The 23,611-nt window shown below is 38.9% G+C and overlaps 1 protein-coding gene across 5 annotated transcripts in view; it reads left to right on the top strand.

Annotated features, from left to right (window-relative positions):
- The window catches only part of LOC111593001 (innexin shaking-B), a 151,865-nt gene that overhangs the window by 110,063 nt on the left and 18,191 nt on the right, over positions 1-23,611 (top strand). For 4 of the 5 annotated variants that reach the window (XM_030223434.1, XM_030223433.1, XM_023305524.2 and 1 more), the window contains 3 exons: positions 4,300-4,459; positions 22,700-22,833; positions 22,908-23,097. In XM_030223434.1, the coding sequence (XP_030079294.1) occupies positions 4,409-4,459; positions 22,700-22,833; positions 22,908-23,097 (375 nt within the window). In that variant the 5' untranslated portion in view covers positions 4,300-4,408. Of the gene's footprint in view, positions 1-4,299; positions 4,460-7,458; positions 7,672-22,699; positions 22,834-22,907; positions 23,098-23,611 lie in introns of those variants that run through there. The other variant, XM_023305526.2, reaches the window with a different exon arrangement.

The following is a 23,611-nucleotide window of genomic DNA, read 5'->3' as shown; positions in this document are numbered from 1 at the left end:
TATTATGCGCAGACTTATCTCAAATGTCGTACGAAATTATATCGTAATTTCAGAGCAATTTCATGTCAACCATTTGGCCTTAGCCTAGTCTTCTCTATCCTTTTCCATTTCCATTTCCCTTTTTTCTACTTTTTATTTTGTTGTCAATCGGCAATTGAAAACTGTAGCTGGCCACAACACACACACACACAGCAGTTGTTGTTGTGTGTGGGCATGCTCATTGCATACTTTCGTGCTTGCCCTGAGTGTGTGTGTGTGTGTGTGGCTGTCACTGAGAAACTCATTTGATCCGAACATTGTCCATCTTTCATCCTCTGCACAATTATCAGTGGTCGCCACTGACTCGCGGACGCAGCACAGTGCAAACGTGCGCCCATCCAGGGTCGATTCAACGTTCACTTCAAACGGGACTCAACTCTAATTTCTACTACTGTGCGAACTGTGTATGTGCTTGGACGAGTGTTTTAATAACTGCAAATGTATTCCAATATTCAAATCTGACTTTGTTCTCTGTTGTCTGACCTCAAGACTTGTTTTAAGTAATCAATAAGAAAACACATGACATGACAACATAGATATAAAAGCTTGGGAATGAAATGAAACTCTTTTTGAGCAGTCATCAAGTTACTTCATGTCTCCAAGCTGAACTCAGATGTGTGAGCTACAGCGATCTATGTTGAGCTTCCTTTTCCAAAGTTCTTATATAATAAGTTTTGTCTGGTCACCTGGAACCAAGTGCTTTTTCGTATGTTCCTCACTCAATCAATACCATATTTAGGCCTGAGCTTTGAACTGCCTCCAGCCCACTTCTTTAGCGATCAATAGAATCGTCTACAGGTTTCAGCTTAGAAAAGTATTTGCTTCAGCCGCAAATATAATTGCCATCAGGAGGCACCTGGCTGCACCGCATTGCATTAGATCTAACCTCTCGAGCTGCCAAACCAAATTAAAGCAAACTTGAAAGAAAGCGGCAAAATGAGTGAACTGGAAATGCAAATATCCAGCGCGAAGCGAAAACAAAGAAAATAAATAACCCAAAGCCTCGTGGACATTTGTTGGCATTCTTTGAATTTATTTTTTCTGTTTTCTTTTTTGTTGTTTTTTTTTTTTTTTTTCTTTTTGGTTATTTCACGAGGCCACGCGGCGCCCCCCTTGTGGCAGACCAAGAACGCATTTCACTTTGTTTCTTTTCTTCCTTTTTAATCACTTGACCTTTTGCACGTCGTGTGCTTTTAATTTATTATTGTGTCCCAACCGCACTCACAAGTTTTCCTTTATTTTTCTCGATTTGTTTTGTATTTTTTTGGTTTTCTTGGGGGCAATGGAAAGAAAAATATAAATCTTGAAATTGACTTCTTTTCGGTGGGCGACCGCGAGTTTTGCTTTAGTTGTTTTAGTTGTTGTTGTTGTTACCTTTTTACAAACTGTCGCCTTTTTGAGTTGTCGCTGACAGCGTGAAAATCAAGATAAATGTGTTTGCTCCTCTTTACGCTTGTATTTCAATGTGTTTGCACTTGATATTGTGGTTGCTGTTTGTTATTGTTGCTGCTGCTGCTGCTGCTGCTGCACAGCTGTTGGTCGAAATTTCATTTTTATTTAAAAATTTATTTCATTTTGCAATCGAATTGTGCCACAGGCAGAGCCAACAGTAGCTGGAAGCAACTAATTCCGTTCTATTTAAAGCAATTTAAATCATCTCGATTGAGCTACATATGCTTAGAGCCAAGTCAAGCCAAGAGGCGTGGCAGACACCTTAAATTACTTATCAGCTTGAGCCTATCAGCTGATCAGCGTTTATCTATCAATCTGATTTGTAGATACGTATCGTAGTCCTCAGGACACTCCTATAGACTTCTATTGACTCCATGCGCAGCTTACAATAAGTGAGCCGCTTCCATTCTATGCCTTCGATAAACAATAGCAAACTTCAGTTATTTGGGCATGGAATTTAGAAATGTATGAATATAAATATATAAATATATAAATAAATAAATATATAAATATATAAATATATAAATATATAAATATATAAATATATAAATATATAAAGATATAAAGATATAAAGATATAAAGATATAAAGATATAAAGATATAAAGATATAAAGATATAAAGATATAAAGATATAAAGATATAAAGATATAAATATATAGTTACTATAAACTAAGTAGTATTAGGCCTTGAGGGAAGAATGAACTAAAGCAGAGCTTCAAAAGGTTGAACCAATGACAACGGCAAATGGTAATCTTCTACTCTTGTGAAGGGCATGCCAGGAACGAGGCTTGAGAGCGAGAGAAGCGCTTCAATCGCGTTGGCTTCTTATAAGAGGAGCTACGCAGAGACAAGAGCGTCAGTTGGCATATGGAAATAGAGAAGACAGCACAAAATTGTGCCAAAGAGAGTAAAGTCGTGTCTGTAGTGCCCACTGAGCATTCATCAGAATCACGATCATTCCCAACATATATAGACATGTTGGTTATATATTTGTTGTCATATTTCTTCACATTGAAATCCTCGAAGCAGTTGCCAATCCCTTCTTATGCTAACAATAAATATAAATAGTTATATGATGAGGCTATGCCAATGCTTAATCGAAGTGGTCTGCTTAGAGTGTTTCTTGATTTTTCGCTTAATTCAAAGAGTTTATTATATGAGAGAAAGCGGAACGAATATAAATCTCTCACAAGTCTCAATATATTGGGCCAACTGCCGCTCTCATATTAGACCAACAATGCCTGATAGTTATATGTTCCTTGCTCAACTCTGGTCTGCGCACACGAAATCTGTTTAATCGCAACACTAATCGCATACAAAGCCACAAAATGTATCACGTGCTTGACTCGATGTGTACTTAGAGTCAGCTACAAGTCTGACAAACTGACCAGCCCAACTGTGCTTAAGCGTTTAGATTCATGAGCAGACAAGCTCTGGCAGTGACTCGAGTGAATGAAGAAACTATTCAAATATCAAACATCAATTGAGATGAATGGAAATAGAACTGAGGCCAGCTCCTATGAGAACTTACATATTTGAGTAGTTTTACTTGATGGAACTTTGTTATAATGTATAATGCATACAGGGTATCTGGATGTCGTGCATTGCTGATATCAGTTGACAGCTGGCAGAGTGAATTTCATGAATAAATCTAGTGACTGAGTGCTGACTGCTCTGCACTTTTCTGCTCTGTTTGGCTTCACAGACACGGCTTAAAAGCTTAGCGTATAAAACTCAAATTATGCGCTGCGCGCTGTCGTGCTCGTGGCTATGTGTGTGCGTGCGTGTGTGTGGGTAGTTGTGTTTACGAGTGAGTGACTTGATGGTGTCTGCGACTCCTGTTGCTTAGAGCAATTAAACGATAAGCGTAATCTACGGCGTCAATTTGCCAATTGTCGCACTCACAAATGCGTGAAGGCGTCAGCGCGGCATTTCAATTAGCCACCAATTCCCAGGAACACTCAGCAGCAACAACAGCAACAACAACATCGATTCCGCCAGTTGATATGTATATACATAGATATGTATATCCTTACACTAAGCCCATACCCAGCTGAGGCTTTTGCATCACTCGCGTGAGTGCGTGTGTGTGTGGCCTTTGCGCATATTTCATGAACTTGAGAACGAGAACAAACACAGCGCACAAATGCCGTGAGTGTTCAAGGCGATGGTGCAATGCTGGGCTGGGGCTGGGACTGGCGCTGACTCTGGGGTTATGTGGGGCGCTGAGTGCGGCCAATTAGCACAAAGGCATTTGACTAAGTACACAAAAGTGTTTCCGTTTAGGCAGCACGTCAAGTGACAATTAGCTAGGCCGCAGTCAGCCCCTGATTCGGTTTACATTTTCGAGAGGCCTCGAGGCCGTCGCCGCATCGCGACTTCGTATGCACATAAATAGCTCGCTCTGCACTCTCTCTCTCTCTCTCTCTCTCTCTCTCTCTCTCCCTGTCTCCCTCTCTTTTTGATGCACAAATATATACATTTTATAGATTGCTAATCGGCGCAGAGCCAAAACAAGTTATGAGCACTAAGAAAAAAGTTCTCTGAGGAGCTCGACTTAGAGACAGCTGAATTGATTTACATTTAGCTGAAGAGCTATCATATCATGTGAAGAGCACATGGATTTTCTATTTTCTATTGCTCAACATTTCCCAATTCTACAAGAGAAACAACTAATCTAAGGGGGTCTTGCTCTACTCAATGGCTGTCAATGACAGTTTCGATGCATGTGGAAAGTTAACTAAGTTGAGCCGTTTGATACATCGTTTTGATGGGATTCCCGTTTCTGTTTCATTTTACTTTGCAGCGTTCTATCGCGTAAGCTAAAGCCACATCTGGTCGCCGACACCGTCAAGCAGTACATAAGTCGGGCGCAACGAACAACAAAGAAGGGTTCTCAAGAGCAACAAAATAACATGGAGTTTTTACGTGGTGTCTATGCGTTTATGCAAGTGAGTAGATCATCGGTGAGTGTCAACTGTTTCCACTTTAACAAATGTACTAATCCATATCAACTTGCTCTATTTTTATTCCGGCAAAAACATTTTGGTTCTTGTTTACCTACTTTTCTTTTCTTTGTTACCAAACATAAAACAAATGTCGATTCGATACCATTCGAGAAAAATCCAAAAACTCAAAAAACAAAACCAAAAAAATATACGAAAAAAAAAAATAAATAAATATGTAACTTCTATCTACTACTACCTTACTTATTACTACTTCTACTACTACCTTTGTAAACATAACAAAAAAAAAAACAAAAACCGAAAATGAAAACAAACAAAAATACAATACAATTTATGAAATACGAAAAAAAACAAAACCAAAATATAATATATAAAAACATAAATATTGGTTACGTCAATGTACATAACATATGTTACACAATATGACAACTTCATGTCTCTTGTCTGCCATCCATATAATTGTTAACTTGAGCAAAAGACAAATCAAACTAAACAAAACCATCAAATAACATCAAATCAAAAATACATATATACATATATACATCTATTTATATATATATATATACATGTGTGAATATATAACGACAACTGAAAGCGAAAATCATCCGACTCTGAGCCAGCGTCAGCATCGAGCCAAAAGACAACGACGGCAAGCCGAGCTTCCACGCACAGCAGTCGAATCGATAAGCGATAACAGAGCAATATTGTTAGGCAATCAATACATATACATATGCCCCCAACTGAAATAGGTATAATCCATGTAAACCAATAACGAAATAACACAATTAAAAAACAGCTAAAAAGCAAACAAATCAATCACAAGGCGAGCGAGCGACCATCAGACGGAAGCTAAGCTACAATTTGCATGTCTCTCATACCAAGTTACCATGACGAACTGCCCGTCCACCGGGCAGACCCATTATCGACTCTCATATCAGCATCATACGTGGTCTGGTAGGGCTCCTCTTATCATTCAAAACATTGCCAACCGAAATGTGATTCTAACTAGCGAGCGAGTGAGCGTGCGTCTATCGAGCATTAGAAGGCGACATTTTTTAAGTTTCAAATAATCCAAATAAGCAAATCAAAAATTAATCAAATATTTGAACAATCAACAAAGAGAAAAATATATATATATGTATCTGCACACACACATATATATATATATAAAACACAAAAGAATTTAAAACGACAAAATGCAACAAAAGACAGACATAAAAATATATAAAAAAAAAAAAAAACAAAACCAAAAATGAAAAGAAAGAACAACAACAAAAACAATCGCAAAGGACGCGTAAGGCCCGACAGCGGGCTGACCATTTTCATAGAGCAACCACTTGCCCATTGCCCACTTACCCATTTGCCCATTGTCCATTTGCCCATTGTCCATTGTCCATTGTCCATAACCATAGTCCATTTAATAACCATTGTCCATTTGCCATTCCATTCAGATTCAGATTCAGATTCAGACTCAGGTCCATATTTCTCTCTCTATATATATATATCTCTCTCTCTTGCTCTCTCTCTCCTCTCTCTCTCTCTCTGTCTGTTTATATAAGTGTCTCTTATGTAATACATAAACATATACAAACATACGTACAGTCATCTGTATGTCCTTATGCCTAATACAACAACAAATACGAATAGACAACAAATCATTCGTCTAGATTTGGTTCTTCTCTTAATAGTTTTTGGTTTTTCGTTTTTCTTTGCTTCTCATTATTGTAATTGGCTGTATTTTGATTGACAATGCTTAGCGGGCCCCCGATCCGTGTATATTTTCATATGTTTCCCCCAACTTGCCAAATGAAAAAACGAAATTTGTTTTTTTGTAGCTTACGATTTAGTCGATGTGTTTAATTTTTAATTTGTTGTCTGTGTCTACATAAATATTTTTGTATGTATTGTTGTCTATGTGTGTGCGTGTGTGCGTGAGTGTGTCTATGTTTGTATTGTGCCGTATTGTTAGGCTTACTTTAATTTATATCGATGTTACACGCAAGCGAATGCGCATATTACGTATACGCAGAGTTGGGCACAGATAATTTAGTCCCGTTACCGCATTGAATTCTAAAACTACTTTGTATTATTTCTCAAAAACCAACAACTACAACAACAACAACAAAACCAAAACAAACAAAAAACGACGATGATAATAAAAATGACATGAAGATCGACTACAGCAACAGCAGCGGCGGCTATGAGACGACCCTCAGCCTGGTCAACGACACGAATGAGGCAACCACGACAGCGATGCGCGATGCTGAGCAAGCGACAAGCTTAAAGTCAGCAGCAGCCACCAGAGAGCCGCTAGCCGGAGTAGCAAAAGCTGACGAAGAAGCAGACGGCGCCGCTGCAAGTTCAAGACTTAGGCTGGCCATCAAGCCCAGATCTGCACCAAAGCGGAGCCAGCGCCAGAGTCAGAGTCAGAATGAGACACTGTTGCCACAGAATCTAGTGATGCTGAAGACAGCCGTAGCCACAAGGACAACGACAGACGACAACGACAACGACAGTTGAGAGTGCGGCGAAATGTGGATGTGGCAAGTGTTGCCAAGAGCCACACGAACAGCAGCGGAAGCAACAACCGACAAATTGCTAAGAAACAATGATCAAACGAAAAAGATAATGCTAACCATGTGATAACTCGTATGTATGTGTGTATATAGGCCATATACTTATGTATAACAATTATAAACTAATGCGTGACGTGACGTGACGCGACAGCAACAAAAATATTCGAAAACAGGGCAACAACACGGTGGCCTTAGCTTGTGCAACTGAATCGAACTTGTAAATCAAAAATCGAAAGACGATTACCGATAAGCGATATATCGATAACAATAATCAAAGCAACATAATCAAAGCGTGTCATCAACAATAAACGAAAGCATATATAACATTCCAAATATATATATATCTATATATATATATATTTCGACAACAGCCAGCAGCAATTCAAAAGTCTTCATCGAGCAGTTCAACAACAGTAACAGTAACAGAACACTAACGTTAACAGTTACAGCAGCAATTAACATTAACTGTAACTGTAAACTGCCATTAAGATACGCTCAGGCTACGACTGATCTGATTTGCGTGCGTGCGTCGTGCGTGTGTGTGCGTGCCACGCCCACCACCGGCCACCGCGTGCACTCAGAGGGTTGGTTGGTGCCCGCGGTGCCATCCCCCCAAACGCAAAGTGATAGAAAATGGTAATTACAAACAAAACAATTCTAGTCATTAACTATCCAAAAAAAAAAAAACCAAAACCAAAAAAGAAACAGAAAACAGAAAAGAAACTCCAAAAGAAAGTCCTCAAGCTCTACTCTACTGTACCCAGCTATCCAAAATTCATCACTGTCTCTGTTTCCCCCATCTCTCTCTCTCTCTATCTCTCCCCACTTTTTCTATCTGTTAATCACACTCTTCAAAAGCGTTTCCTTTCATATTACCCATTGCATATATTGTAGTTCAGATAATTATTAGATGCAAATTTTTTCCAAAGATTTATCGTTTGTTCATATTATGCTTTAGCTATCGATTAGCCGCACCGGCGCCATCTAGCGGCTAATGTTTGTGTTACATTTACGCATTGAGTTTTTCAGTTTCATTTGGCTTTGTCGCTTTTCTCTTTCTCTCTCTCTCTCTCTCTCATTTAGTTTCTTGCGTTTTGAGTCGGAAAACATGAGCGCGATCAACCCAAACAAAGAAATGACAAAAAAAAAGAGAAAAAAAACAGTAAACATAACGAAAACAATTTAGGGGATGCAAATTGATTGCAATTGAAGCGTAATCGATAATCGATATTTTATCAAATGCAACGTTTTACGTGAGAATTCAACGGTAACTGATTGCTCGCCTGCCACAATTCAAAAAAAAAAGAAATCATATGCTGCTGTCTACGAAAACTAAATAAATAAATAAAAACAAATTGAGAAAACAACAACAGAAATTAATAACAAATAAAACATAAACTTAAATTTGATAAATAATATAAAAAAATATATGAAAATAATCAAATTTAATACAATCTAATTATAAGTCATGAGAGCAAGCCAAACAAGTTTAAGTCAACCTTTCAAACCTTTCTCTCTCTCTCTCTCTCTCTTATGATGATATGTAACTGTATTACATATGCGATATACACACCCATACCCACACACACACACACAGACAGACACAGTCAAAGAGCTATGTAAAAGTATAGTAAAGTGTTGCGAATGCTTTGTCATGAATGATAATAACTGAACAATCAGATGATATAATGAGAATTAATACCAATATATATTATATGACCGATGGCCGCAAGCCATCTCAGCGGAATTTCTTTTCATTTAATTTCTGTTACACATATATATAAATATATACTATAATTTTCCACATATATCAATAACGATGACTATTTATGCGTATCAACTAAGTGAAAAAGTACAGCTTACAATTTACCTTATAACAATATTGAAAGCAAAACGAAACAAAAATAACTGCGTTAAGTAGTTCCTGCAAGTCCAAGCATCGATTCATCAACAGCATTTTAGCCCCTAAATAGCTCTATTGCCGCGTATATGTTGTTCTGTTTAAATAATTTGCCAAAAAAAAGACCGAAAAAACACAAATCGAACTCTGTCGCAACTTTGAGACAAGAAACACATGAAAGCAACTTGAAATTTAGCAAACTCTAAACGGGAACATTGCCCCCTCTCTCTCCGTCTGTCTCTCTCTCTCTCTCTCTATCTCTATCTATGTATCTATCTATCGCTCTGTACCCATTTTATTTCCTGCAAGCCATAAAATGTTTTATGATTTTAATATTATTCATAGTCTTATTCGAAGTTCGTTTTATGATTTCGATTCTGATGGGTTTCAACTTCAAAAAAAAAAAAAAAAGCTTCACACTGATCCACCCTTCCTACGCCAAAGCTCCACATAAACCCACTAGCACACAGCCAGCAGTTCGTTGAGAGGACTTGAAGTGCAGAACTAGTTGGATAAGTCCAGAAATCGCAGGGCTCTCTGCAATTTGAACCAATCTCAAGTTTTGAGTTTTGAGTTTTGCATTTTTCTGTTTTTCGTTTACCTGATTTCGTTGACCCAACGTAGTTAAGAGCAAAAAACTGCACGAGTCTAACCAGCGTATTCGAGTGAAACAATTGAAGCCTGTTGTACCTATTCCTATATACAAACTATATACATATATATATTCGATTCATTACTTTATCATTTATGTTTTGGTTCGTTCTTTATCGGCGCTTCAAGTAGCCCAAGAGTGTACCACATGGCAGATACTAACTTATCCATATCGTATTCGTATTCGTATTCGTATTCGTATTCGTATTCATATTCGATATCGTAATCCGTAACCGTAACCGTAACCGTAACGCATACAATAACCAGTCAAACCACACGGCACATGTATGTATGGTATATGTAACTACACGTACGTATCTTTATCTCTATCTCAAGTATCTGAAACTAACCTATCAACTAAGCAACTATGCATATATATCTATACGTGCATACAGACATACATGCATACTTAGCCGTACGATATTCGAGTGCATAACAAGTGAGTCCTTCCAGATCGTGGTATGTATAATCTAACGATATTTTAAGGCACACACACACACGCACACGTATATATATATATATGAATATGTATCTATATGTGTCTGTGTCAGCTATGTATGTATGTTTTGTAATATGTACTTGTATATATGAATGTGTATGCGTATGCCTATGCGTATGAGCTGATGTATGTGTATGTGTATGTGTATTCGTATGCGTTGCTAACTAACATGAACATGAACATTAACATTAACATTACCATTCACATTAACATGAACTCGTTTATACTCGAACATATATATGCCAAATACTAAACACTAAATAACCGTATCTTATTAGCTATTCCTATTGTAAACTGTAACCAAATATTATGCCTTGTAATTATCTAAAAGAAAAACGTATTTTCATGCAAATATTTTTGAGTTCAAATTGGTTAAGTTTCGTGATTTGCGAATTGTGATTTGATGCTGTTTTTTTCTTCGGTTTGTCTAATTGTTGATCTGTGTCTTTGTTTCATTTTGATTTTCAATGCTCCGATGCGCAACCATTGGCCTTAGAACCTCGGTTCTATGGCTGAGGGCGGTGCGATAACTATCGATCACCCATCGATAGCTGTGCGCGCGCGCGTCTGTAATGCTGAAATGCCATCACTATCATATGCATATATCGTATTTATATATCGTATCTTGTACTTGTACTCGTTATTCCAACATAAGCATACATACATATCTATACATATACGTACATATACATATATGCATACGTATGTTATCTATATCTAATCCAATACGTTCTTTGTTTATATACATATATATATTTGCCTCTCTCTCTCGCTCCATAAATATATATATATATATGTATATAGGCGAATTACACTTAAAATAAACTATTATTATTATTCATAATACCAAAAAGTAGTTGTCGTTGTTGATGTTGTTGAAAATGTGCAATTTTGATCGAAAGCAAAACAAAAAAAACCAAAAAAGAGAAAAACAAAAATATGGAAAGAATTTTAAGTAAATCAAATATGTGAAGAATTTTTATCAAAAGAAATGCCAAACTGAAGCTGAGCCCAAAAACAAAACAAACAATATATATTTATAAAAACCAAATAAAATCTATAATAAAACATAAAATACTTAATATACTCGAATACTCGAATGAAACATCCGAGCAGTTCAAACGGCGCCACGCCCAAAAGTATGCAACTGTGTTATTTTTGCATGCCGCCGCTCGACCCGCGGCTGGCATTTTTGCAATGGAAACGCTTTGTTTTTTGATGATGAACCAGAGCAGCCAACCGAAACCGAAACCGAAACCGAAACCGATACCGAAACAAACACCAAGCCCCACAAGACTCCTTGCCCCAAGCCCAACAAAAACCAAATAACCCTTCTCCACCTTCTCCTCCTTCTTCTTCTACTACTCACAATGCTAATTTCAATGTTTTTGTGTGTGTGCGTGCGTGTGCGTGTGTATAAAATTGTTGTATTAAATTTGGTTAACTAAAAACATAAAATATAAAGAAAATATATATATATATATATAGATATTTATATATATATATTAACTGAATCAAAGCAAACGGACAGGCAGCATATATGTTGGCAATCGAGCAATTCATACCCCCAATCCTCATATCGTAATATCGTAGAATCAGCAGTTTTTTGAAGCTTAACTCCCAGTCAATAGCACTTGAGGAGTTAGCAGTCATTTTTAGACGTTTTGAGATGTGTATTGTTTATTATTTTGAAATTTCGATAAGTCCAAAAGAAAGATACAAAAACATCACAGTGTTGAACGAAATTCAAATGTATGCCAAAAATAAAAGAACCAAAACCAAAAACCAAACAAACATATAATAATGCAAAGTACATGAACTAACACTTAAACCAGTACCAATAACATATATACTATACTATACTAAACTATACTATATATACTATATACTAACTATACATATATATGCTTAACAGCTCCTATTCTATATACTTGATACTAACAATAACTGTATTATATATATATCTATAATCTACACTCTGACAATCCATCCACGAGTAAGCAACTTGCAACGGGCAATCTTTTACTATGTCACACACACAGACACCCACACCCACACACCCACACACACACACACTCACACCCAACTGTAATTTGTAATTTGTATTGTTTTGATCCTTATATGTCTATGTATCTGCATACATAGTTAGCCCTAGCTAATCCCTATGGAGATCAGCTCCATTTGCGTTTCGTTTCTAATGCCAATTTGCATAATCCGCTCTAAATGAAATTGTCCTGCCCTTAGTTTGCATTGTCCGCAAGGACGCCAAGGAGCATGAACTGCTTTCGTATTTGTAGCTAAGTTAACCACACACTCAATTGCACCCTATAGAAAGTCATCAATGTAAATACCCAGATTGCACGAATAACTTGAAAAATATATATATATATATATAAATCTCACGTAAGTCTCATCATCTTTAATTGTAGTATATACATACATATCTATATCTATATATATATATATATATATATATATGAATTTAAAAATACTTTTTGCTTACTTTTCTCTCCTTTGTGCACTTTAACGCATGCCTTATATCGTTTATCGTACATCGTATCGTATGGGAAGCCAATGAAAATCGCTTACCCACTTTGGAACATAAATATTAGATATATATATATTGTTTATAAATATTAAAATATGCAAATGCTAAGTCGATTCGTATTTCCTTCAGCTGTGACTGCGACTCAACGGCTCGGGGGTTACCGTATACTAACCTAACTTATAAACACATTTATATATGCAAGCATATGCATATATATCTATGAATAACTGTAAATTGTTTTGCCTAAATACTCGACTAACCACTCGATAAATATTCGATATGTTTAAGCAAAAGAAGCAAGTGCTTGCGACCTACTACTTACTACTGCTCATTCAAGTTTGTTGCTCGAAATTTTCAGTCTCAATTTATTTATAAGACACTCACCCACACAAACACACACACACATACACACACACTCGCTGCTTGCCATTCGCCACTCGCGTCAGTCATGGAAATTCAATCGAATTTATCTTAGATTTTCCGTTGTTCACGCAGCGAGCACTTGACACAGGTCGTTGGGTTTTTTTATGTTTTAACTATTAACACTCGTTGGCACTCCGTGGCTATTCCGTGGCAAACGTTAGTAGCTGCTGCCACTTGCTTAGATCTCTGTTAAGATCTCGCCGAAGCTTGTTTGGCTTGAAGGCAAAGCCATAAACTTTGAGCCTTTTCTTGTTGCCGTTGCTTCGCTCTTGTTAGACACTCTGTGGCACTTTGGCGCTTGACGCCTCGCGCTTGACTTTAATTTATTATTGAATTACTGTAAGAGTTCTTAGACGCATCCTAATGAGGCATAAGTGGCAGACACTGTGCGCGCAGCAAGCAGAATAATAATAACAGCAGCAGCAACAACAGCAACAACAGCAACAACAGCAACATCATGTGTGTGCTGCCTTAGGCACTCGGAGAGCACTCGAGCACAGAGCGCAAAGCTGGCTAAGCCAGTGAGCTGTATTTTGTAACAAAACTTATTTTTATTGCCCGAATGTATTGCCAATGTTGTTCTAATAGCAAAAACGAGCTCTCTCCCTCCCTGTGTCGCTCTGTTATTGCCTTGTAGTCCCAGCAGCTTCCGCCTTTTACTGTTTGGAGGGCATCAAATACATTGTTATGGCTACTGGGCAGAAGTCAGTCAGTCGCATAGCCATTGCAGCCAGTTGGGGAAATGCCATTTTGTTAATCAGCCCGTAAGCGTAAGTCACTTCACTTCAGTTCATGCTCACATGATGCTTATTACACACGCACACACACACGCACACACAGCGGGTATTAGGTTAGGGCAACTTGGACCTGGGGACTGTGAATCCACACAGAATCCACTTCGCTATATTTATGTATGTGCGGGTTGGCCTTGCGTTGCTTTGCCCGCTTTATTTCGTTGTGTTCAGTAGCAAATTTTTGATTTCTCTCTTTCTGCCACCTTTTTTTGCTTTTCTTTTCCCGTTGGTTTATTACACTTGTGATTAACGCCTATTTTATGTTTATAAAGAAAGAAGAAAATAAAAACACTTTCAAACTCATCGCTCTTGTTCGCTCTCGCCCTCGAATGTGCTTACAATGACATAGAAAAACTGAAACCAAAACAATAAAAACGTTTCACATAAATTTCAAACTTAAACAAACAAATTAATTAAAAAACCAAAAAAAAAAACATTTTATAAAATAAAATCAAATTTGAACATAAACCTCACCCGCAAAAATAATAAAAAAAACCAAAAAAAAGAAACAAAAAAACAGCAAAAATATATAGAAATTGTTGAACAATTTGTGACGAAAATATCAACTGGCTCTCACCAAAAACCAAAATCACTTTACACAAACAAATCAACAAAAACAATGAAAACCAAATCACCTAATTAAATGCAAAACCAAACAAAAAAGAAAGAGAACAACAACAACAAGCAAAGCAAACACAAATAAACAAAAACAAAACAAAATGTTAAATATGCAATCTCACCTCTGGACACCAACCAACACCCACAGTGGCCAGCTAGCGAGTTACTCTTAAATTAAGAAAAGTATTCAAAAGTAGAACAACACTTGAACACACACACACACACTCACACACACACATGCAGTTTTCCAAGTACGCTAAGAAACTTACTTATTTAGTGCTTTCAATTTCACTCAGTTTCCACCACTCGCTCACACACCACAAATCGCTGCGTGCGCTCACTCGTTAGCTGATCTTGATCACCTACTATACTATACTCGCCCACTCGCCCACTTGCCCACTCGCCCACTCGCCCACTCGCCCACTCGCCCACTTGCCCACTCACCAAGCCACCAAGTCACCACCGACTCACTCACCACTCACTCGCCACTTTCTCACTTTCACTGCGGAATGGCCAGGCATTCAGTATTGTCCAACACTGGCGCGTATTCAGCAAGCGGATGCGACGCTCACAACGTACTCGTTTAGATCACAACAAAGAACAACAACTACTACTACTACTACTACAACAACAAGCAACAACAACAGCAGCAACTCAATTATGTTTTTTTTCTTCCTTTGTATTTCACCAACTCTCGAACACTTAAAATATATATAAATATACCTATACTCATCAGACTAAAAACAAGCCGAAAAATATGAAAATCCAATTAAACAAATCACAATTAAATCTATAAATGAAATTGATTAAATAACTCAGCTATCAATACCTTCACTCACACACTCAATCACCAACTGTCACAGTAAACTTAACTATCAATCACGCAATCACAGACTATCACCCACGCCAAGCCAACTCAAAGCCAAGTCAAAAGCTAAATTAATCCAATTACCAATTACCAATTACCAAAAAATGCCGCTAACAGACCAAGCTAATATAAAGCAATTATAAATGATAATTTTACGCCAATCTCTATCTCTCTCTCTGCCTCTCTCTCTATCTGTATTTAACTTGTGTATGTGTATTTGTCGACCAGCTAATACCCAAATATATTATATAATATATATATTATATTATATAAACAAAAACTAAACTAAAATTAAATATGAACCAACATCAAATACTTGTTTCCCCATATAAAATGTTGAAAGCCCGAACATCTAGTAACACTTAAGCTATCCAAAACAATTCCGATTATGAAACACACAGAATCGATACAAGCATCAAATATAACCACAATATTTACAATCAAAAAAGAAGAAGAAGAAGAAATTAACTGAAATTTGTAAATATTTATAGTGGTCAATAGAATTGAATTGAATTGAATTGAATTAACCAACTAACAATGTTGTTAACTGAAAATACTTAATATTAGTTTTAAATATGTTGAGCAATTGCCAGTTGGCCAGCTGAGCAACGATTTGGAAGCAAAGTCCTCGAGCTGGCATCTGCAGCGAGTGCAGATCGCTCGATAACATATAATCGTATATACCTCTATATATATTTACAAATATATGTATATGTCTGTTTGTCTTACTCTTACTTGTACTGTGTTGAATATATTTAGAATTAACGTACCAAATTTACACCTTAATTCAAATTTGTTCGTACATTTTTCTCCATTCAATTCAAACACATCTAGTTGTTCACACCATCTTCTACAGTTTTATAATAACTATAATATGTATATGTTTTCCTTAACTTTCTTTTCAAATGTTTCATTTTTGTGTACAACGACACTATCACGTTCACTCTCTCTCTCTCTCTCTCTCTCTCTCTCACTCTCACACATACTCTCTCTCTACACACTCTTCGTCTCGCAATTTTCTTACAATTACATGCACAGCTTTCAGCTGTAGCACACAATTTTTATTGCTCACTGTACCACGAACTACCACCACCACCACCAACACCACCACCACCACCACCACCACCACCACAAACTCACCACGATCACAAGACAAAGTTACCACGATAACGATCACACTCATAATCGCAAGTATTCGCTCACCGTTCACCAATTCACCGGGTTTAGAATTTTGATCACGTTTTCAAGCAAGTTGAATACCATAAATTCACCACAGCTCAGCTCACAATTCACCACAGCTAAAAGATAGCCAAGCGCCAGATTTGTTTTGTACTAAATACTCTGACGCGATCACATTTCAACTTCTTCACGAAACAAGCAACTAACAAGAAAAAACCACCAACCACTCAACCACTCAACCACCCAGCCACCCAACCACCAAAAAACCACCAAATACAAATCTGTGCATTCAATTTGCAGAAATTGAGAAGCCATTATCGAAATTTCATGGGTATTACGAGACCGTTTCACGAGACTTTTTTATGTTACTGCCATTCAGATGTTTGCGTATATTTTCTTGATTTTTATAAACTTCTCATAGTCAGCCGAAAGTCAAAAGTGAAACCATTAAATATAAAAAATAAAATATCGATTGAGTGGTCATCGTTACGAACAGCTAAATTCAAGTACGAAAATTCCAAAAGCCCAATTCAAAATTCAGTAATCAAACTGAAATCTCACGCCAATCAGTGAATCACCCGAAAATCCCGATTGGCATTCAGCACATCAGAAGGCGGCCCAGAGCTGAAGTGCGACATCATCTCACTCTCTCTCTCTCGCTATATCTCTCCACATCTCTCTCTCTCTCTCTGTCTCTCGCTTTCACTCACACTTCAGTCGGCTGGCCGCCTCATCATGAACGTGGAAACCTCGACCTAAATTTGCATTCCCAGCAATTCTATAGCCAATTGCTAGTCAAGCATACTTCGCAATTCGTTTTACACTCCACACCAAAATTGATTTATCGTTCCTTTTCATTTCTATATATATTTGGTTTTTTGCTTTCGTTTCCTATAATATATATCCAACGAAAAGTCAGGTCTGAAAATTACCATATTGCTGTGACACCTTACTATACTTATATGATAATTAAATTTCCAATCCGAACTCAATTCGCCAACTCGAAATTGAAAATTGTATTTATTTCATATCGATTAACTAACAACCTCCGGGCAGCCAGGCGCGATCCAGCTGAACAGCAGCCGAGAAAGGGACTTACCCACATTGCCATTGGCTCGTCAGGCTGTTCAGCCTGGTCCTGATCCTGGTACTCGTCCCTCGAATTAGGCCCAATGTGCGGCAGCAAAGCAAACCTTTTGTATATGAAAACCTGTACATATGGCAGATGATTTCCTCTCTCTCTCTCTCGCTATCTCTCTCTCTCTGTCTGTCTAACTCTCTCTCTCGCTTTGTTAACTTGTAAGACAGTTACACTAATTGTAAGAAGCAATCGCGATCAGTCGTTCGACCTGTAAAGACGTGAATTCGAACAGCCTTCGCTTAAGCTCTACTGCTGCAGAGTTCTAAAAATAGAACTTTGCGGTGCATTCTTCAACGCAACAGCAACAAAAACCGCACACGCAGCGTTTTCTTATCGCTTGCTTCCGCGTAACTCAATTGCTTTAATTGCAATTTACGAAATTTCGTCGCTTGGCGCGAGTGCGCCTGCACTCAAAAGCACAATCCGCGATGACATCTAATGTCAATAACCTCGCTACAGCTGTAAAGGTAAATGCAGAAATGCAAGCCCAGCTTAACGTTGTGATGGCAAATAGGCAAGCCTCCATCATGCCAATAAACTCAAAAATAGATATCGCCTCCGTGCAAGGCATCACTAACAACAAAAACACGAAACGTAAACAGCCAAATTCACCAAAAACCATCAAGAAAAGGCTCATCTTCGACGAACCAAGCACCAGCAATGCAGCATTAATATCAGAAAATCGATTTTCACTGCTCGTAGAAGAAGATGAAGACTACAGCGAATCACCTGTAGCTCCAGAAGCCCCAGTATTGACCGACCAGCAAACTACTCCGAAACCTCGTCCGCCCCCCATATGGTGTCCAAACATCAAGTCTGTGGCCCTACTTCAACAGATAATAGATAAAGTAATTGATGCTAAATCATACGTAATTAAGCCAAAGAAGAATAACATAGGTGTATTAACCCAATGCAGTGAGGACTATCGCAGAGTTATAGACCACTTTACTAAGCTGGAATTGGAGTTCCACTGCTACCAGCTTAAGGAGGACAAACCATATAGAGTCGTGTTCAAAGGGCTTCACTCCAGCACTGATACAACACTAATTAAAAAGGAATTGGAAACCAAAGGCCACACAATTACAAATGTGCACAACCCACTGAGCCGTATGGACAAAACACCGCTAAATATATTTTTTGTTGACGTGGCTCAGGCCCCCAACAACAAAGAAATTTTGGACATTCGAGTTGTCTGCAGGCAACGCTGCACAGTGGAACTGCCAAGAAGATACAACGACCTGACACAATGCCATCGCTGTCAAGAATTTGGACACACACAACGCTACTGCCACAAAGCTCCCAGATGTGTGCGTTGCGCCGGGAAACACGCATCCAAAGACTGCACCCGCGAAAAGGACCAGGCACCAACTTGTGTGCACTGTGAGTTACAGCACCCAGCCAACTATAAGGGCTGCCAAGTATACAAGCGGTTGCGCAAATTGCAATCCCCAGCACAAAAAAGGAGTCCCACACAAACACCGTCTACGGGTCCGAGTACTGCTTCCGAAATTACAAGGCCCCGGAGCATTACCCAAGCCACGAGCTTTGCAACGCCTATTAGTGGTGTTTCTTACGCACAGGCCGCTAGAGGTGGACCGTCAAATAAGAATACCACAAGTGACACTTTGTTCACTGAAATGCTTCAGCAACAACAACGTCAGTTTGACGCAATTAATGCCGAGCTCAAAGCGATGCGAGAAGTACAATCCCAACAAGCAACCATGCTAAACAGTTTAATGGCCATCATAACCAAGCTTGCCTACAAATAATGGCTTTACGTGTGGGTATCTGGAACGCCAATGGCCTGAGAAACAAGACTCAGGAACTGGCTGCGTTTCTCTCACAAGAAAACATAGATATAATGTTAATAACAGAAACTCATGAGTGCCCCACTACACAAATTTTCGGATACGAACACTATCAGGCTCATGGTGAAGGAGCAAACTGCTTTGGTGGATCCTCAATCCTCATACGAGCAACAATACCGCATACACCTTTACTGCCAATTTGCAACGCAACAATGCAGGTCTCAGCCATCACCCTGCCTACGTCTATTGGAGCGATCGAAGTTGCGTCAATTTATCTTCCGCCAAACACTGGTCTGTGTGATCATCACATGGAACAGGTTCTAGGCCAAAGGTTGAATAAGACCCTCATCGGCGGCGACTGGAATGGATGGCACCCATTTTGGGGAAGCAATAGTGCGAATCGTCGCGGAGAAGTCATATTTGAGGCGATTCAAAACTTACAATTCAGCATATTGGCGACTGGAGCCCCCACCCGTTACCCAATTAATGGACACAGGCCCTCGGCAATCGACTTCGCTGTCTACAAAGGCATCTGTGACCGGCAATTGACCATTGAAGAATCCTTGGACCTATCCTCTGACCACCTGCCACTAATAGTCACAATCCACGCGCAGCCACAGCCCTTGCCCATTAGGAAACAACTACTGCCAGCAGGATCAGATTTAGGAGTCTTTAGGCGCGAGCTCCATTACTCTTTGCACATAGAAATGGAACTTAACACTCCTGAAGACGTGGACTACGCAGCAAACAAACTGCAGGAAGAAATAGTCAAAGCTGCGCACCAAGCCGCCCCACCATCTTGCCAAACAAGACAACAGTCTCCGTACAACATCCCCCTCACCTTGGAGGCCCAACACCTACTAATACACAAAAGATGGGCCAGGAGACGCTGGTTAAGATTACGCACGCCTGATGCCAAATCCATGTACAACGAAGCCACGAGGCATCTTAAAGCTGCTCTCGCCCTGCTTCAAAAGAGGTGTATCAGCGATGCGCTGGTACGAGCTGAATCGCCCACTGACGCAGAGTTTCAATTATGGAAATTTACAAGAAAGCTCAAACGGCAGCCAATACGACGTCATCCCATTCGGAGCATTTCTGGTTCCTGGCACATTGGAGACGAAGCTCAAGCTGAGGCTTTTGCAAACCACCTTCAAGACCAATTCACGCCGGTGATTACCGCAGAGGCCTCAGAAATCGAAGCAACAGAAGACATCGTTCTCTCGCCCCTCCCAGCTGAAGACCAGATAACTGGATGTACAAAAGAAGAGGTTCTTGAACACATCAGAAGAGTGAAGGCAAAAAAATCCCCTGGATATGATCTAATAAACGGCAGAGTCCTTAGAGCACTGCCTGACTCCACCATAGACTACATAACTATGGTGTACAACGCCATGCTCCGCATCCGGCACTTTCCAGCCTGCTGGAAGCGCGCCGTGATTGTGATGATTCCTAAGCCTGGCAAACCCGTGGGAGAAATTGAGTCGTACAGACCAATTAGCCTGTTGCCAGTACTCTCCAAAATATTCGAAAGAATATTTCTGGAACGAGTACTGACACATCTGGGACGCCAGGAGGCCATTCCAAACCATCAGTTTGGCTTCAGGAGACAGCATGGAACACCGGAACAGGTTCACAGAGTTGTGCACCATATCCTTGGAGCCTTTGAAGAAAAGATGTACTGCTCTGCCGTCTTTTTAGACATCAAACAGGCGTTTGATCGAGTTTGGCACCTGGGACTGCTGCAGAAAGTGAGGACCACCCTTCCAGCCCCATTTTTCGCGTTGCTATCCTCATACCTTATTGGAAGAACCTTCCAAGTGTCAAGGGGGCAAACAGTATCCTTGACTAGACCAATTATGGCTGGAGTACCACAGGGTAGTGTTCTAGGCCCAACACTTTATACTTTATTCACAGGAGATATGCCAACTCCCGAGCCAAATATAGGAAGTACAGATGCAGTACTCATAGCGACCTATGCAGATGACACCGCCATCTTATCACGTCACGTATCTGCGCAAGAAGCTTCAGACTCACTACAAAAATATCTGGACTCTTTCGGACGCTGGGCAAAACGGTGGTGTATCACCATTAATGCACAAAAGTCTGTACATACTACCTTCGCCACTAGAAGAGGAGATTGCCCAAGCGTTGCATTGGGGCCCACTATTCCCAAAGCCTCAAAAGTAAAGTACCTTGGTATCACTCTTGACAGAAGGCTGACTTTTAAAGCGCACATAAGTCAAGTAACCTCAAAATGCAAAAGCAAGCTAAAAACCCTCGACTGGATGCTGAGAGCTTCAAGCAAGTTGTCTTACAGCAGCAAGGCCGCCATCTACAAGGCAATAGTTGTCCCAACCTTCGTATATGGTATCTCTCTATGGGGCTCCTCGGCGAAGACTACAAGGAACAAAATTCAGACCCTGCAGAATAAAGCACTACGCAGATGGACTGGAGCCAGCTGGTTTGTAAGAAACTCAGTCTTACATAGGGATTTAGCAATTCCCACAGTTGCTGAACTCATTGGGCGACACAGTTCAAGATACGCGGACAGACTTGCAGCGCATCCTAACCATCTCGCAAGCAACCTGGCTATAAACAACAATAGGCGAAGACTGAAGAGATTGCATCCTCTAGACAATATTAGAACTAATTAAGATAGTAGCTACAAGTGCAGAATAATTGGCATATCTGCCCTCCCATTAGTTAAGGTTTAGAGCTAAATGCGCTATAGAGTCTAAGACAATAAGCTGCAACAAAATAAAGAAATAAAAACGAAAAAAAAAAAAAAAAAAAAAAAAAAAAAAAAAAAAATTGTAAGAAGCAATCAAATCAAGTCTTTGTTATGAAAAAGAAACATAAGAGAAGAATTATAAGAAGCAGAAGCAGCAGCAGAAGAAGAAGATAAAGAAGAAAGAAGAAAGAACCTTAACCCTGCCATATAAGTTAATGTACATATATACTACTTATAAAATACTTATAAAGCACACTTCAAACGAAAAACAATATGAAGAAGAAGAAGATGAGAAAAACCAACTAATTATGATACAGTTAAACTTAGCTAATTTGTGTAACAGTTCTGCATTAAACGAAAAATTTTCAATTTATATCCCCGCCCTCTACTCACCCGCTGCCAATTCGCTTAATAATAATGTTCTCTCTCTTCGCATACTCCAACACACAACGCGATAACCCATATGCATATATATGTATATATATCTGCATATATATGTAGGTGTCTCATGTCAAAATCGATTCACCTGTTTTTCGCCTGCACACAAACGCAACGGTTATTTTACTGATCACATTCTCGATTGCTGTGACAACGCGGCAGTACGTAGGAAACCCCATAGACTGTGTACACACAAGGTAAGACCTCCATCAAGTGGCACAGCCCTCTCTCTAGATATATATACATCTTTTTCATATATATACCTTTGCAGAGACATTCCGGAAGATGTTCTCAACACATATTGTTGGATACACTCAACGTATACAGTTGTGGATGCGTTCATGAAAAAGCAAGGTTCCGAGGTGCCTTTTCCTGGAATTCACAATTCACAGGGGCGTGGCCCTCTAACAATAAAGCACACAAAATATTATCAATGGGTAGCGTTTACACTATTTTTTCAGGTAAGTTCCAAGTCAATACATAAAAACCGTTAATGAAAGTTCACATGAAAGTTCTGTGTAAAAGCTCTTTAAAAGCTTTGCAGCTTCTGTCTGAATATGTGATTTAGACACTGAGCAAAAAGCTTTAGCTGCATTGGCAAGCTATAAAAGCTTGCTGAGCTTTGGTACAGAATCATGCTAAAAGCTCTTTAACTTTAGCTGAACTGTTTGTCTTCAACTAGAACCCTGCGCAACTTATGAGCTTAAAGCTGGCAGAAAAGTTCCCAGCTGAATTGACAACAGAGACGTCACAGTGCTCTGGCAACAGCAATAATTTAAAAATACATATTAAAAATATATTGCTAATTTTTATAGCATTTCGGATATATATAAATATATATTTCAAATAGTTATAAAAAATAAATCTTTATAGATCTAAAAAAATTATGTTTCCGTTGTTAAAATAATGTTTTTATCGCTCTGAAAATAGATTATTCAGTATTACAAATAAGAATTTTAGACAGGCATTGCTTGT

This window comes from Drosophila hydei, unplaced genomic scaffold (assembly GCF_003285905.1).
Source record: "Drosophila hydei strain 15085-1641.00,03,60 unplaced genomic scaffold, DhydRS2 tig00000211-arrow-pilon, whole genome shotgun sequence".
NCBI classification, from domain to species: Eukaryota; Metazoa; Arthropoda; class Insecta; order Diptera; family Drosophilidae; genus Drosophila; species Drosophila hydei.
Note: the sequence above shows the minus strand (reverse complement) of the source record. Positions and strands in the feature narration are given on the sequence as shown.